We start from the raw sequence: 18,374 nt of genomic DNA, 5'->3' as shown, positions 1-18,374 counted from the left end.
GCAGTTTAATACTTAGAAAATCTAAAGAATGTCTGATTTTCAGAAGGAAATTCAGGAGACACTAGGGGCTGAAAGAACTCTGTAACCTCTTCATCTGCTTACTTGCCTAACATTGACAACCAAGCAGCTGAACTGTCCAAACCTGATGATATCCATGCTGATCACATTCTTAATAACCTTTCAACATTTTTAGTGTTTTGACAAACTTTCATAGTAAAAGCAGCATGCTGGTGCAAGGTAACTAACAGTTTCAGACCCACAGAAGATTTTCCAGGAAACACATTTATGATTTCAGCATCATAAACCAGTTTTCATGTTACCATGTCAAATGACAAGGCTTCCACATTTCAAACATTTATGCCTGAAGAGCATGTTTTTCAGTTTCCCAACAGCTGGCACCTGTTCCATGTTACAAAGGAGGTAGAAAGGGCAGTAGAATACCAAAGGCTAAACCAGGGTACATGTGCTAGCACTGCTTTTAGCACAGCTGAGCTCCTGGAAGAGTCCTATGCCTTCTTCCATTCAAAACTTGACTGCTCCGGTAACTTTGAGTTTAGAGTAACATGGCACTAATGATACTTTACCTACAGTAAACTAAATGAAAGCTTGTCTATAACATTCTAGATTATTAAAAATTAAACAAAGCGAATTTTTATGAGACTGTGATAAATTAGAAGCCTTTGGATTTTTACATGTACTCCCCTATCCCCTCCTACTTAGCTGCAAAAAGTCTCTATGTAAGTCCTCCTTGCCATTGAAAGGGAGGGAAGAGTTGTACGGAGAAAAAAAGAAACAATTAAAAAGTCACAAGCCGTGGCTTTGGAGCAAAAATGAAATCAGATTTTGTAGTGTGAATATTTGTCTCTCCAACCACTCCCATCTGCCTTCACCTTGGCATAGCACAAATCAGGGTGGATTCCTGAGAAACCAATGGGCCATCACAGGTGTCTATTACATCAACCCATCAGCTTTTATACATGGGCAAGTACAATCTTGATAGCAGAAGCTGTTTTCTTACCAGCTACATAAGCAGTCTGTGTGCACATGCAATTCAGCAAAACAAGTCCCATGCATGTTTACAACAAAGTTTTCCAACCTTTTGCAGGCAGCTGCACACAGGAAATATCTTGTTCAGAACCTTTAGACTGAATATCAGCCACACCAGCTTCAAGCTGCACAATCTTCTGAAAAGTGTCTTTTAAGCAAAAAGTTCATTTGGCCAGATTTTCTGCTACTGCCCCTTTCAAGGCAAAGTTTAAAGACTAAGATTTATAATATTCTTCTGAACATAGTCCAGTCTAAATCTTAGGTTGAATTAGAAAATAGAGATGTACATCTTGTGCAATCAGAGCCAACAAAATGCATGAAAGCACTAACGTCCCTCTACAATTGTTTTTAATTATGGGAAGGCCCACAAAGAGTCACTTTTATTAGTTTCCCAATTATTTTTGCTAGAAGTCAAATGCATCCTAAACTATCTTCAGAAAAAGACACTTGTACATTCTTATGTAAGGCCAGCCAGATATCCTAGATGAACATTATTCCCAGGAAACATGACAAGTAGTAGGTTTTCCTAAGAAAGAACATTCCCAATTTTTCCCAAACCAGATAAATACTATGCACATAATTCATGCAACAAGCAGGATTCTGCAGAGTGATTTGTTTTTTATGTATCACATTCATGTCCACGAAAATAAACACAAAATGTTAATATCATCTATTAATAAAAATCACCTGAGTTTGTCAGTATGCTGCAATACTCCTTTTTGTGGCACAAACTGCATTTGTACTGAAATTTATTTCCAAGCACTATTCAAGGACAGTTTCCTACAGACTAGAAAGCTAATTTTTATATTCATGTGCCTTTCCCCTGAGCTCCTATTGCAAGACACAATGCTTGAGTTTTCTGAAATACAAAACAGCCATCAGAATCTGTATACAAAGATTTCCTTTAAGTAGCAATTGTCCGAAGCCACAACAGTGCTTAAACGTATCAGTACCCAAGGAACATTCTGATGAACCAGAAGCTATCAGGTCAAGTTTCCTTTGAAAGAAAGAAGGAATTAAAGAAACCAAGAATTCTTGGTATTAAGACTCATAATTTGGAGAATACACATTCTCAAGAGTACAAAGTTTTGCCTCTGCAATTGATTTCTGTGCAAAGAAAACTCTACAACAGCTGCCTTATTCAGCAGTTTTAACATTTTCATCCACTTCACTGTTTAATTATTTTCAAAAAACATCACACTAATTACTGGGGCTGAAACTTTACTTAAAAGCTTACTCTCGAAAAGAAATTATCATTTCCTTCTTGCCTCAAATATTTTGTATTACTTTTGGCTTCTCTAAGTTTTTTTGGCAGAAAAACTTGTATTTATAAAATCCCCCAAATAACCCTAAAACTGAACCAGCTGATCTGTTTGTTAATATGACAAAGCCAAGTAAACACACAATCCCAACCAAATGTCCAAAATAACCAAAATATTTCACTCACCAGAGTATTGCTCTTCTTAATATCTTCTAAACGCTCTAAGACTGAAGTCAGGTTTGGGTCATCTGATTCTACAAACCATATTGGTGATGAAGAGGGGTAAGATTCCTGTTAAAAAAAAAAAAACAAAACACAAGACCCAACAAATAAACAAAAAATCCCAAAGATTAAAAAAAAATCATTTACCCCCAAAATTTCATAAACAGTGCTAATATCACCTTTAATCTTACTCTATGTCAGGTAACACAGAAGCTTATAACACCACATTTTTAGCTAATGCAAAAGAAATTGAAAGAAATCCAGCCAACTGGTTCTTCTAGTATTTCAACCTATTTTTATCCCTCAGCTGATAGATATACATAAGAAACAGTGCTGAAATATTTAAAACCTTGGGGGAAGGTGGGGCAGGAGGGAGAAATTTAAGAATGTGCTATGGGTGATATTTAGCAAAAAATGGAATCACAAGTAGTAAATGTCAAAGAATAAAACTGATGCTGATTTTTAATAAAAACACAGCTTCTTGAAAAGTTGTGAAAGTGATAAAAGCTGGCATTTTACATTTCCTCCTCAAACAGGATTATTGTAACTCTTCTAGCACTGACCCACAGCCAAAAGCAATACAATGTCCTACCCTGGAGGACAATTTAACTGGCAGATCAGTTTTATCCCAGATAGAATCTGTCATTTTATCTTTGTACCACCAAGGCTCATTGAAGACATTGCACTGTTGAAGCTCTCTCATGCAATACCCTGAATCCAGGAGAGCTCACAGCATAACTCCATTATTCCATCCAGTGTCCCACAGCTGGCAGACAGCTGCCAGGACACAGCCAGGTGACACCAAAGGAGCTCACAGGATTACAGGTATGCTCCATTTCCCACAACAAGCCATGGTTTGGGCAGATGGAATCCCTGGAAGAGATGTGACCCACAGCTGTCTGTGGGTGCCACTAAGGTGCCACAGCATGCAGCCCTTCCAAAGGTGCTTGGCAGACCCCTCTTACAAGAAAGGCAAGCAGAAAGCCCTTGGTTCTTGGTCAGACATTCTAAAAACCGATTCAGACTTTATCCTCACACAGGTTTGGTAAGTTTGTGAGGATGGAATAATACCATGTGGCTTCCAACTCAACAGTAAGTGTCCTTTCTTGTTGTTGATGTGTGTGGATTTTACTTGTTTTGCTTTAGTTATTTAAGGCATTCTCCGCTTCTCACCCTTTCAATTAAATTTTAGTAGCTGAGGACAAAGTGCTGAACCTCAGTTTTATCACCCAGATGTTATCTTCTTACAAAATAACGAGGGAACTTTCATTCATTTCCCTCACTGCAGTTGAAAAGGGAAAAAAAAAAATCCATCTTTCTCATTCCAGAGACAAAAAATTATGCTTCATTCTTCAACAGTTAACAGGCAAGGTTTGAAAATGAGAAAAATACATGAAGAAAGCATGTCAGAACTGGCTTTTAATAAAGCATATTTCCTAACTTACCATCTATCTGAAGTGCTGAACCCCATAAACAAAGCCATATGACTAAAGGACATCAGCTTTGGCAATGCAGGCTGACACCATGCTCCAGAGAAGTTCTAGATAAAGAGGTCTAAAATCCCACCTGTAAACTGAAGCCTCTGCAAAAATTTATTTTTTATCAAGTTCAATCCCCTCAAGTTTATGTACATTCTTTTTCTAAATCACGGCTAAAACCTTGTTAAAGGAATACATTATATTCCCAGTAGCTTTATGAAAAAGACAAAGTTTTCACATCTTTCATCTTCACTTCAAAGCACATTATATTACACTTCACTTTCTCTTTGTAGTCCTTGATGGGAATATTGGTGTGATCTAAAGCCATGGTAGTAGTGTTTACCCTACTGCCTTCCTCTTACCTTCATGAACTGGACAGAGAAGTTCGGGTCTCAAGAACAGCTGGGTCACTGTTCAGGCAGAGATTCCCTTGTGCTGTTCCTCCTCAAAGCAGAGACCTTTGAGTATCTGTTCTTGATTAACTGTGGTCTAAGATCTCAGAGATCTAGGAAGGAAGTCCAGCTTGCCAAGATTTACAGCTAAGGCAGGCTTATCGATGAGCTTTAATCACCCTCCTCCTTCACACAACACAGGGCTGGAGAAGAGTGTATTTTCTCCTCAGTTTCACATAACAGATTAACCTCTATGTCTGTGGGAGAAACAAGGCTGAATTCCCTGTTGCCACTGGGTTTCTAAACTGTTGTTTTTAGGAGCTAAACGTCATTAAAGGTATTTCAAGTTTTGTACTGATAACATCTCACTAATTTTTAATAATATGCAACCTGCTTGTGAAGTCTTCTGCACTGGTGCAACCTTCTCACCTCAAGACTTTCTCATTGCACACTGATCCAGATGTGCAGGGGGAACAGCACAAGGGAATCTCTGCTAACTGTGGCCCCACTGCCTGAATAGTTGTTTGACCCAGCAGTTCTTGAGACCCAAACTTTTTCGTCCAGCTCATGAAGTTAAGAGAAAGGCAGTAGGGTAAACACTACTACCATGGCTTTAGATCACACCAATATTCCCATCAAGAAATACAAAGACCAAGCAACATCCCTTCTAAGATTCACCAAGACATCTATTTCTTTAAAATCCTCAGACTCAATAGGATATAAATATTCTCCAGATACAGTCACATTTGGACTGCGCATGCACCATTCTGATAACAGGCTTTTTTGGCTTCTTTTTAAATAAAGTATTTTTAAAATTATGTTAGTCTAGACCTATACAAGTCTATTAATTGCAAAGATTTATAGAAGACAAACATCTGCTAGTCCTCTCTTCTAAACTTTATCTGGAATCTGAAGATGGCTTAGAAAGTGGAACCCAACTCTTTCCTGTCTATATTAAATTTTTTCTGACAATTCGATTTCTCCACCTGAAGAATATAAGGAACAACCGCACAGTGGGACACTCCTTATTGCAACCAGTATCTGTTCCAGTCTAGGGGCCTACATAATTATCTTCTCCAAAATACTTGCAGTGTGTCTGTCATCAGCCAGGGACAGTGCAGATGAGACGATCAAGCAATCCCACTATGAGTTTAAATACACTGCAGTGGCTACTTGAATGTGCTGCTGCCTCCTGCTCTGAGTGACAGCTCTTACTCATGGTTTACACTCACCTCATTTCGTGCCCTGAAAACAAGCCCTCCTGCAGGTGAGAAAACCTACATAGACTCGATACTGCCTGCATTATTAGCGTATAGCACACATGAATGACTATTAAAAATTAACCATTCAAATTTTTAGTCTGATCTAGCTTTTGAAACATGAATGGAAGAGCACACTTCTCAGAAAGGCTCTTCTTTAATACTGAAAGCATATTTAGTCAGCTGCTCAGAAAATATTTCAAGTTTTAGATTTTTGAAATATGATTACTTAATTGCACATACCAGCTTCTTCACAACAGATGCTTAAAATTAAAATACAAATTCAATTAAACTTCAATTTTGTTGTCATGATTCTTAATTCTTCAGACTTACCAATAAATATAGTAATTTAATTTAAAAAATATATATGGAATTAAGTTTCTTTAGATCTCTAAGTAATCCATATTTTTGGAACAGCTGATTTCCATGCGGATATGAGTCACTCTATTTTGAAATACAAAATTCACACATGAACTTCAACCGTTCTGAACTTGAGATATAAAAAGGCTCATGAGTTTGTAATAACCACAGCAGGCAACTTAAAGCTAAGCTTATGGTTTGTAAGGTCAAGCAACTGAACTTCACATTAGCTAATTCTGTTGAGAGAATTAAGTCAGCTATTTTTCTGTATCTGCATGCTACAGAGATAAGAGGTGGGTTTGAGCTGTTGTGTCATGTAAGGAACACAGGCTTCTCAAAGACATTTCATTAGAGGAAGCCTAAAATAGCAGTTATTTTACTATTAATTGTCAGTGGCTAAAAAGCCTCATTATTGTGGGCCTTTCACTAGAGAGCTGCCATGCAGTGATTTTGTGTCTATAATCTCTCTCAGCTGCACAGCTCTCACCATATTCAGTACTGGGGATGTTTTATGTAACCGCTGCTCTTTTGCTGCTCTCCCCAAGCGAAGGCAGGGGCTCATCCCCAGGGAGGGCTGTGGGCACAGCAGTGCCCGGTGACAGGACAGCAGTGACATCACACCTCCCAGCACAGGCAGGACAAAGGCAGGATGTTTACAGCAGCACACATACAATTACAATTCATAGCATCATCACTTCTAGAGACTCTTTGTATCAGCACCAGGACAGACTGGGAGCTTTGTGAACACAAACCCTTCTGCCACAGAATGCAGTGAAAGAATTTAGCCTGCTAATAAACACACAAAATACAAAGGGAATAAAGCCCTGCACTCCTGCCATGGGAACAATTTCAAAACTGATGAAACTCATTTAGAAAAACTACTGTGTTAGAAGAATACACATGGGATCTCTCTGTTCAGACATTCCATTACATCCTCTGTAAGAGCTCTACTTACATTTAATTTTGCTAACTAAAGGAAAAAAGAAATAAATAAAGCAGCAAAACAGAAGATTCCAGGAACACACACATTAATACAGCTTTTCCTGGGCAGGATCTATCATCTACGTATATCCTATCTAAGCTTTCTCATCCTTAACAATAAGGCCGTTTCCTTGCAATGTTATATAATCTTCAGCCTGCTTTCTAAAGCTACAGTGACACAATTTTGACATCAGTAAGACACTTTTAAATGCGACATTTCTAAATTACAATACTTTTACAATTGTGATGTTGTTAAAACAAAACATCCTGCTCTCACTCTTAATATTAGAGTAACCTCTATTTGCAGTTAGAAGGCAAAAGAGTAATAATCTCTCCTTGTACACAACTGAGCCATTTTTTTCACAGCTAAATGGTAGGATCATACATTTAAACACATGGCTACTATATTATGATTTAAAATCACAGTGACAGTTCTTAATTTTCTTTAATTTCTCAATCATACTAGATTGAAACAGTGTGGGGGTGGTTTTATTCAAAAATCCTTAGCGTACCATCTGAACAAATTTCAACCTGTTTTCTATTTGCTAGTTTTTGCAAAATCCCCATCATAGACAGACTCTAGTTCATTCTTTTCATACCACATACAAATAAAACTTAAGTAATTTTCCTAACAGACCTTCTAATATTCATTTTCTCAGTCCCAAAAATTTTTTTCACCTTCCTTTACTTAAAAAAGGCAGTTCTTTTAACCAGCTTAAATACTCAGAGAAGGCTGGAAAGAGGCCATTCTTGCTCACTCAAATCTTGGTAATGAAGTAAATCCTAATGGAACAAGACATCTCAGAGGCCTAATATACAATCTTCTCAAGGTGAATACATTTGCAGCTATAAACACAAGCCAAATAATTGATTTCAAATCACAGATGGCTTTCCAACTTTGTCCATTTAATTAAACAGCAGAATCAGATCTTTATTAAGGGTCATATATACACCCTACATGAACATTCAATAAATACTGAAGAATAAACAAGAAGTAGCTACACTTTAGTACACATTATTTGCAATTGTTAGTCAGTTATTCACCACTTATTTTTCCACCTGTATCAAGCTGCCTTTAGAGAAAAAAAAAAAACCATGGAGTTAATATTAACAAAAATATCAGGATTACAGAAAACAAAAAATATTCTTAAAGCTAAAGTTTAGCTTGGTGACCATAAAACACTAGTACTAGTACAGCTACTTAGAACAGCATTAGTTGTGATTACACAACTGACAGACTGTTTCCCATTATTAGAGGCCAAATTTTCCAAAGGCAGCTTAAGAAGCAGCAAACATTTTCTACCACTAGCTCAAGTGCCAGTAAAATCCACAGGCTTAAGAACCTTTAAAAGCCAGCAGGCTGTCATCTGCCCTCTCAACCAATCCTTTATAATAATTAAGAAAGAAGAAAGCATGAAGAATCACTTTCATTGAAAGTAATCTAAATCAAACTATTTTCTAGAAACCTCCGGTAAACCCCTCCATTTTTTATTTTCAAACATTCAGACACCACCATTTCCTGTGTTGTGTAGATCAAATAATTGAACACTACAATACTCTAACATTTGCACTTTTGGATATGAAAAATTTGTCATTTCTAGCATGTCAGTGATCCAGAGTTCTAGAAAATAAGAAAAGTGTTTGCAATGGAGGGTTTAAAATGAAATTTAGTATCTGTGGTAACAAGGAAGCAAAGTGAATTTTAAACATCACCACCAAACAAGAGGAACTTGCTTTGTCTCTTGAATTTTAAAATCATATATAACATACCATTAACTTGCCCAAAAGCAAGCCTGTATAGTTTTACTTTTCTACATCCTCCCGAAAGCCTGACAAGCTCAGTTCAGTGAGAACACTTGTTCTAAATCTTGCACTTGGTAAGGCACCAAGTTCAGCTGTCTGAAATACACATCTCTCTCTACAACACAAAAAATTACTGCAATTCTACTCTCAAATTTAATGGCTGTATCGACAGTACATCCTATACATGACAATCCCAGGCGAAGCATCATCCTTTGGTAGGATCCCTGGGATTGCACGAGCTTAATCATTCTGCACCTTTACAGGAAGAAGGTGAAAGAATCCCCTAAACCTGTTCTGTGTCAGTTCTGCTAATACACTCAGTACTTCAGGAGTGCATTAAATCAACACAACTAACAGGGTCACAGGCACCCTCTCCCACACACTCTCCAGGGAAGGAGGCAAGTGTAGCAGAGGACCTTTCTCTAGAATTGTTCATGTTATTAAACACAGCCACGCTAGAGATGGGAAGGTCAAAGGTACATGCCTCATGGAACAGAAAGACCACAACAAATCACAACTCTGTAGATGCCAGTAAAATTCACTCTGCAACCACAAATTGTCCCCCAAAAAATATAGTTCTCTGTACAAACAAGTTCTACCGATTGCAGAAGCCTACCAGAAAAGTAACCAGGAGGAAATGTTTGTTGTGAGTATACAGAATGGTTCTGGAGACCCCTTCTGAGAGCAAAGCCACTGCCCCTGCGGTCACATCAGGTGTCACAGGCACGTGTGGTGCTCTGACACTGCACCTTCTGCACGAGTGCACAGGGACCACAGCATGGATCTAAATCAACCGATTTACATCATGGAACACTGTTTGAAATATACAGATTCAGCAGCATCTGTAAGTGCCAATCTTCATTGACAACCACCATGAGAACTAAGGAAGTATCAAAAGGGAGAGTATTTCAAAGTGCACAAATTATTCCAAAATCCAAGCAGTTTGTAACCTGCATCTTCATCTGTGCTAATTTCCAGTTCAACCTAAGGTCATAGAATTCTCTTGAAATTATTATGGAATCTTTAACTTCTTAAATTTTTTATATACCCAAGACAGAAAATAACACTTTGATGGGGAAAAAAAATTCCTGAAAACTTCAGCAACTGCTGCTTTCAAACAGGCACATACAAGCAGCCAGTAACTTCAGAGTTTGTAGAATAATCTAAGATAAAGTGTTTTACTTCCATATCTCTCTGTCCAGGTACACACATCTCTCACTGCTCAAAATATCACTACGGGATAAGAAGCCAAAACATCTACAACCAAAGCAGAAAAGGCACAGAACATCACTTCAAATGGTCACAAACATGAATGTAAATGTAGCATTAGAATTCTTACATTTCTTGTGGTCAAGTCTTTATGACCAGTTGTTCTTTAAATTACTCAATCTATGCAAAATGTCCCAACTGCCAATTCCCATATATGAAATTGCACATAACCTTGGAAAAAACAGGTTTATCAGATTCTCTTATCAGCTGCCACAACCTCATTCTCTCTCCTTATCAAACCAAAGGCAGGAGGCTACTTGTCCAGCAGAACAAAACTACAGAGAATTAAACCAAGAATTAGGATCACAAAAGAAAAAATAATGCACTTTTCTGACAAAACACAGCATTTTATTTTCCACATCATCATAATGCAGCATGTAATCTCTCCACTCAGGGAAATTCACAGAAAAAAACCCACTTTTGTCCAGACCCAAACTAAAAATACACTAAATGTTACTGAACTGCTGCTCAAACACAACTCAACACTACAGGATGGCATTAACAGCACAGCAAGTCAGTTGTTCTCAACCAGCAAGCAGTCTCTGAATATGTACACTATTGTGGAGGGCCAGCCCAAGGGAGTTAAGCAGCATTGCTCTGCCAATGTTAACAGCAACAAATAAAGTTAAACATCCTCCACACTCAAAACTGAGCAAAGCACATAGCACTGCTGAAAACTAAGTGACTTGCTTATTGGGAATATGGCTGTAGACTCGAGACTATGTCCAGGTTTTTATTACAGCACCTCACAGCAGCAGGATTCAAGCTATCCTGCTCTTCACACACAAAAACCCACTGTGTGCTTGTACCCTCAGCTTGCCAGTTATCAGAGGCTGGTTGTTTGGGAGCCCTCAGACATAAGGGGTTCTCTTTACTGCATACATTACACACACACTCAAACTGGCAGTGCTTTACCTAAGAGCAGCTACACACGTGGGCTCAAGAGAAAGGTATTTTGTAAATCTGATTCTGCAGTACTCTTTACTACCGGCACAGGATCTGATGTGTCCAAATTCCTGCAGGAAGTCTAGTTACTTGAAACAAATTATCAACTCATTCTAATCATCACGAGTTATTAACTACCTACTTCTGCAACTATACAGGCCAGTTATCATCAACATGAGTGTCACAAAGCCAGAGTAACAAGAAATGGCTTCTAAAATGGTTAGAACAGAAGAACTGATTATAACTAAGTTGTGACACATCCCTCTCTCCAACTCAACTCCAGAAAGTTTCCTTGCAGACCTGCTCTCGCCTTTATCACGTACACAGTTACCCCACAGTATGCAAATTCTGGTATCACCTCTGTTGATACACCCAAAAGATCCAGGCTTCCCCTTTTTCTAACTTCAGGAATTTACATCTTTCAAGTGTTGAAATCACTCAGAATTGTCTATCTGTGCCCCTTCCCCCCTCCAAGAGCAATCACCACCTTTTCTACCTTTTCCCTTTGCAAACTTGTACTCCAGACACACCTGCACACAGAAAAATTTTTCATTCTCACCCATGGCTGAGAGAGGTCCTGCTGCTCCTTACTCCTGAGAGCATTCCAACCACCACTCACAGGCTCCCCAACTCTCCCCTCACAGTAACATGTACACAGCTGCCCTGATGCTGCCTGGCCACAGGCCTTACAGATTACAGCCACTCGGTTGGAACTTTGTCCCCCACATGCACAACTTCAGTACCACAGAGTTTAACCAGCATTTACCATTAATAAGTTTAATACCACAACTCTTACCACAGTTATTTCCTACTTCAAAAATTCAAGGAAGCCTGTGGTATCTTGAACACCACTGCTTAGGAACGCTTTGATTTTTTTTTCTAATGCCACTATACAAGTTCTAACAGAGCTTATGCTCCTGCCTTCCTGAATACACACTGGAGAAGCTACTGCAAGATCTCCAACTGCATTGAGTTCTTTTGCTGCAAAGGGGGAAAAGATAAGGTCTGAGAGAAAGGAGAATACAGTTCATACTAAATCTTCAGAAGTCATGTATTAGCTGCTCTACAGCACTTAGTACACCAAGATGTTTTGTAAGCAAGAGATAAAAAAACCCCACATGTAAGGTTATTATTTTTATACCACGCTTAGAGATTACAGCTGGACACAAGACATAAGTAAAACACACTGGCATGCTTGATTCCACCAGAGATCAACTGAGAACTACAGTGATCATAGTCGCTTAAAGTGTACTGCATATAGGCAGACTGATGGAAGATCTAAATACTAAATAGTGTCTTCTTACTTTAATCAGTCATTTACTTTTCCAGTTGTCTTCCAGGAGCTGGTAGAAAGATCATTTTTGCTTCTCCTACATAGCTTATAGCTGAAGAAACACAGTAGAACACATACTAAATCATCAACTATCATGTCTCCTAAAAAGGGATTATTGCCATTTCAAGGGAAATAAGCCCCTAATGCTCCAGCCAAGAATTTAGGCATTTACAACCTTTCAAAGTAACAAAGACAAACAACCTGACAGTACTGAACAGTAGACTACATTAACTAGTATAACTAAAATAGGAGTACTTTCTGTTAATCAACTTCTACAAACATTTGCCCCTATCAAGAAATTTCACCTCCTCTTTTCTAACAATAATACTATTTAGACAACTGTTTCCATCTCTGTATCTTGCAGTCTCCAGGAAAGAGTCAGATTTTTCAACCAAACAAGCTCTGTTGCAGTGACGTCTGGTCCAGCTGCCGCTGTAAGAAGGCAGGCGCTGGTGCGGGCCCAGGCCTGGTGCCACCCCAGGCCGTGCAGCCAGGGGAGCTCCGTCCCCAGCACCACCCAGGCTCTGCCAGCAGCTCCCTCTCAGTGCTGTGCCCCTGCTGTGACGGGACAGATGTTTGTGCAGCTAAACCAGACTGGGAAACAGTCCAGATCAACAAGAACTCCGTAAGAACTTTTACATGCCAGCCAAGTCCTTAATGCAGCAAACTCAATTTCAGCCACCTCACAAGGCACACAGCCTCTACTGGTCTGTAAGAAACAGCACTATTACCTACTCCTTTTTTTGATATTCTTTTTCCAATTACAGTTTTGACATAAAAGAACAAACTAAAACCCTCACTACTCTTTTAATAATTTTTGGTTTGCTAAATAAAACATTACTAAGCCTGGTCAATTTCTATTGCATCTTACGTTTGATAATAGCTGCATGACTACCTTTTTAAAAATCAGCAAGTATATCTAACCCTAGCTAAAAAGTACATATTATCAAGATAAAACCACGTATGCTTTTATACAGTCGTGACATCCATATACTGAGAAACAAAGGTCTTAACCTAACTACAGAATGCCTGATGATGTAAAAAAAGAAATAAATCCAAGGTTGGAATGGAATGCCTCCTTCATTATGTGGTTAGTTCCATGTACAAATAAATAACCTTTCAGAAAGGTTACCAGCTGTCTAGGCATTAGCTAGGAGTGAGTTCAATATGAAAATCCTACGCCTTTAAAGAACTGTCCCAGGTTCCAATAAACTCGCTCTCTGTATACACCCAACTTGTCAAAAGCTTTACAGGTAGTATCTTTTCATCCATTCTGGTTTTAAGGGAAAATAAAGTCTTCTCCCATCAATTGCAGTTATCTGTAGGCAGCAACCTTTTAATGTCTTTCATAGCAGCTTCTAACTCTGATTTAGCAGGAGGGTATTTTTCAGCAGAAGATGCTTCTTTCCAACTGAGAAGCAGGAGTTCACTGAGTCAGCCACATCACCTGAAATGAACTGCTGAAGTATGAAGGATATCACTGCACATCACAGCCCCATGATGTGGAGTGGCACATCTGTTTAGGGCAAACATGATCCCACATGGAATTGGCACAAACCCCCCCATTCTACCTGCAAGGGTCACTTGAGGATACAGAATTTCAACAGGAATTTTGCATATGGGTGGAGAGATATTAATACCCAGTTTCTCTTAGAAGAGATGTCATAAAAAATACAAAATGTTTTACAGCAATCAAGACTAGTCCTTCTCCTTGAAATAACAAGGAAGATACTTTGGCATAGAATAATTCTAACACACCCTTTGCAATACCATGACCTAAGTCTGATAAGGTACCAGACTGAAGCTAGAGATTGTATTGAAGGACATTTACCTAAAGTCATGATCAAGAAAGACACTCCTTTAAGTAAGGCCAGATGCTTGATACTATTTCACAACACATGAGGAATAGGACAAGGTTTATTGAACTTGATCAAATAGAATAGTGCTGTTAACTAAAATGGAAACCTAAGAAAAACAGAAATAAAACTCCAAAGGGGGATGCTGCTGGTGGTGTAACAAAATGGGAATGTGAAGGTACACAGCCTGAACAAGTTCAATAATTGGACAGTTCTCAAGAATAAGTAGCAATATTTCTGTCAGGGATGACTCCACCCTGAAGTGTCTCTTTCAAAATAATCTGATTAACCATGTAAGCTCTAATACAGGTCACTACCAGAAACAGTGAAGGACAGACTTGGACAAAGTTCAGCTGTCATTCTATAAACAGAGGAGCTATCAGATAAAATGTATCTTGCTTTAATTTCAAGCAGTGTTCAGTGTCACAGGTACAGTGTCCCTGAGATGCTATAGCCAATACTGAACTTTGATAGTTCTACAAACTTATACTACAAAGACAATCAGCAAATCATCACAGTGAGAAATGCCAGTGGCAGACTTCACAAACTCTGAATTTTAGTCTAGAAAACTTGTGGAGACCTACACAGTTCCTAATATATGCTCTCTCATTTCTCCAGAGGAATATTTCCTCTTCCCTCTAGGCTGGAGAGAAAAAGGAAAGATTTTTTGGGAATTTCAGGGCCAACTTAGTTATCAGATGTCTTTTTAACTACTGAAAGCTTACTTCCCTAACAGATATGTCTCCATCCCATAACCTCAGCATCTCTACACACAGCTAGACAGCTGTCATTTTACGTAACCTATTGAGGTATGCTAACAGAACCACAAAGAAAAGAAGTGGTGATTGAGCTCTGTGCTTACTCTTCCCCCTTAACAGGATTCTCGAACATCCAGATACAAGCCACTGGATGCTCTTGCTGAGTAAAGGAAAGACCCTGGCTGGATCAGTATCATAGGGGTTAAAATTAGCTAGAAGAAGCAAACAGGTAAAATTGCATATTTGCTCTGCAAATCCACTAAGGCAGCAGCTTCTGATGTGGAGAGTCTCCCCCAAAAAAAACATGTTTACCAACAACTTTATAGCCTTACCAGTCTTTGCATGCCACTACTGCTATTTGAAGTCCTAGTTCCCTCAGCACCTGCAGAGCCACTGAAGCACAGTAAAAAAGACCTAGGATCTTCTAGCTCATAGTACCCACAAAAAACTCCAAAAATATCTGGAAGCAATCAGATGTTAGGGCCAAGGGACTCCATTCAGTGGGAAGGGGGATTAAAAAAAAAATCACTTTTGTGACACTTACAAATTCTAAAATGTGTGTCAAAAAACTAGGATGGAAGCCCAGTTCTTGGCTCTATCACCTGTTGCCCATTTGTTTCAAGGGAGCCTTGTCTATATCTCAGACTGCTCTATCCCATTTATTTTTAAAAGATGGGGAAAACAGCCACCTGCCTCAAAGAACAAGAAATTAGTCAACACTGGAAAGCACCGAGATGCTCACAGACAAGTGTAAACAGAACTTTCAAGAAGCTCAGACACAGCTTTTCATCAAAGCAGAAGTCTCAGCTCTGAGGTTTCCAAGAGCACTTTTCCTGTTATTTCTGCAAGTTCATATGCCACAAGTCTAATGGCATGTGAGAGATCTCCTGACCTTTGGGGCAAGTGACTGTAACAGCAGATTGCAGACACCATTTCCTCATTAACACAAATATGACAACAGTGACCTAAGTGGTTTCTTGCTTGCTCACCTCAAGCAAAGGCCTACAGCTAAGGCGGCACATTTCTTCGCAATGAGAATTACTATCGAAAGTAGTTACAATGAAAGCAGTCTCAGAAGCACATAAACACCACAGCACAAATCCTGAGCACAACTTCAGGTCTCACTGCTGGCTTACCTGTTAGCTGTGACTTGACAAAGGAGAAATAACCCATCAAATTCAACTAGCAACTAAGGGTGCACAACCATCAGACCTTCCATTTTATTGTTTAGAGTGAGACTTACGAAATAGATAATTTTGTGTGGAAACAGAAAGCCAAATTTCTCTGCAATGGAACACTCACTACTGAATAAAAAATATTTATATGAAGTCACAAAACCCATCATCTGATAGATCATGTCTGGAAACAAGAACACCAACGTTTCTTGTTTGTTTTACCATAAAACCCAAAATTTTATGTCTTCCAAGTACCCAGCAAAACAAAAATCTGTTCCATGACCACAGAAGCAACTTCACATAACAGTTAACTGTGAAAACTGAAAGATCCACTTAACGATTCGCCTTTAGTAAGGTTAAGGCAAGTGAGAATCCAGTAATGATTATTAAAATTGCCTGGTTTGCACACACATTTTCACCTTTCAGTACCAAAATATTCACATTTACATAAATGTTTCGACCACCGTGGTGTTTGAAACTTTCATACAAATACAAAACAAAGCAACAGAAGTTATCCTCCTTAAACACAGACATGCTATTTTCACCCAAAGTGTTTCAATATGTCACTGTTCAGTTGAATCTTGATACGGCATTTAAATTCACTTAGAACTGCAATCAACCCAACAAAAATAAACCTCCAGCACTCTCCTGTACGTGAATCACTGATGCCAATACATTCAGATCCTTCGGCAAGTTTAGGCCCTAATCTTCTAAAGAACCAGAGGATTGTTACTGTATCACACAACACTGAACGTTTTATTCATATAAATATGAATAAACCCCCAGTTTTATTCCACTCATATAAAAAATATAAAGCCAAACGAATTTAAGAGGGAAAAAACCCAGAGAGAGGAGACCCTTCAAAGCCCTCGGCAGGCAGCAGACCGTCAGTACAGACACGGCTGCTGGCACCCTGGCAAGTTTAACGGCACCGTTATGATAAAACGGCCCTTGGTTGGCAGAACGGGGCCCCGCGTTACCGCGCCACGGCGGCGACCCTGGCAAGTTTCGCGTGGCTGCGGCCCCCTCGGGCCGCCCGGCGGGGGAGGCCGGGCCCGCCGCAGGCCGCGGCCGTGTGGCGCACTCGGCAAAGCGCCCGCTGGCCGCCGGCTCCGGGCACGGCGCGCCGGAGTCCCGCCGGCCGCCGCAGGGCCGGGCCGGGCCGGGCCGGGCCGGGGCCCCCTCTGCTCCCGCCACCGCTCCCCGGGCCCGGCCGCCCTTTGTTCCGGCTCGCGGCTCCCGGCCCCGAAGCGGCGGCGACGGCCCCAGCCCCGCGTCCTTCCCCCTGCCCGGGTTCCCCGGAGGAGCCCCCGCCGCGCAGGAGAGGCCAGGGCCGCCCGCCCCCTGTAACTTTTGTTGTGGCGGCAGCGCGGAGGGCGCCCGGAGCCCCTGAGGAGCGACCCCCCCGTGCTGAGTCACCCCCTCCCCGCGGACAATGGCGAGGGCGGGCCGTGCCCGGCCTGCCCGCCCCGCGCGGCCCCGCACCGTGATGTTGCAGTGGATGGTGAGCGGCGGCGGCGGCTGCGGGCTGGAGCCCGGCGGCGGCGGCAGGAGCACAAACTGGCAGTGGAGCTCGTCCAGCTTCCAGGAGACGATGCGGAAGCGCTCGTGGTCCTTGTCGAAGATGGACTCGAGGAACTTCAGCTCGGCCTTGAGCCCTGACACCGACATCCTGGCCTCATCTCCGGGCCCGGGCCTGCGCTGCCGCCGCCTCCCTTCGACTCGGCCGGCCCGACCCTGGCCCCGGCCGCGCCTGCGGGGCGGAAGATGGCGGGGCCGGGGCAGCCCCAGCCGGCGGGGCACGGCGGAGCTCCCTTTGTACCGGCCTCCGGCGCCCGTTCGCTCGCTTAAAAGGGCAACAGCGCACCCCGCTCCCCTTCCCCTCCCTTCCTCCCCGGCGGGCCGGGCCAGCCGCACCAACCGCCCCGCCCTCGCCCTGCCCTCCTCCCTATAGCCCGGCCCCGCGCCCGGGACACGCGCACCGGGGCTGGCCCGCGCCCCGCTCCTCCCCCGGGGCCGCCTCCCGCCCCCGGCGGGCACGGCCCGCCTGGCCCGCGGCACCTGCGGGCGCTGCCCGCCCGCCCCAGCCCTGCCCGGGCACTGCCTCCTGCTGCCGGACCGCAGGAACCGCTCGCCCGTGCTGCTCCTCCTCTCCCACCGCTCAGCCCGGCGGAAGGGCATGCGGTATTGCTTCCTCACCGCACTCCTGTTTTGCTGAGAAAAAACTGCAGCATT

At 41.5% G+C, this 18,374-nt stretch overlaps 1 protein-coding gene across 2 annotated transcripts in view; it reads right to left on the bottom strand.

Annotated features, from left to right (window-relative positions):
• The window catches only part of UBE2Q2 (ubiquitin conjugating enzyme E2 Q2), a 45,360-nt gene extending 27,341 nt beyond the window's left edge, over positions 1–18,019 (bottom strand). Inside the window, exons 1-2 of one of the 2 annotated variants that reach the window (XM_021546781.3) lie at positions 17,625–18,019; positions 2,495–2,599 (exon numbers count right to left, since the gene is read on the bottom strand). In XM_021546781.3, coding sequence (XP_021402456.2) covers positions 2,495–2,599; positions 17,625–17,810 — 291 coding nt within the window. In that variant the 5' untranslated portion in view covers positions 17,811–18,019. The remainder of the gene's footprint in view (positions 1–2,494; positions 2,600–17,624) is intronic. The other variant, XM_021546782.3, reaches the window with a different exon arrangement.
• Between the last annotated feature and the right edge of the window lie 355 nt (positions 18,020–18,374).

The sequence above is a fragment of the Lonchura striata genome, chromosome 11, assembly GCF_046129695.1.
Source record: "Lonchura striata isolate bLonStr1 chromosome 11, bLonStr1.mat, whole genome shotgun sequence".
Taxonomy (NCBI): domain Eukaryota; kingdom Metazoa; phylum Chordata; class Aves; order Passeriformes; family Estrildidae; genus Lonchura; species Lonchura striata.
This window is presented reverse-complemented; position numbering and strand designations above follow the sequence as displayed.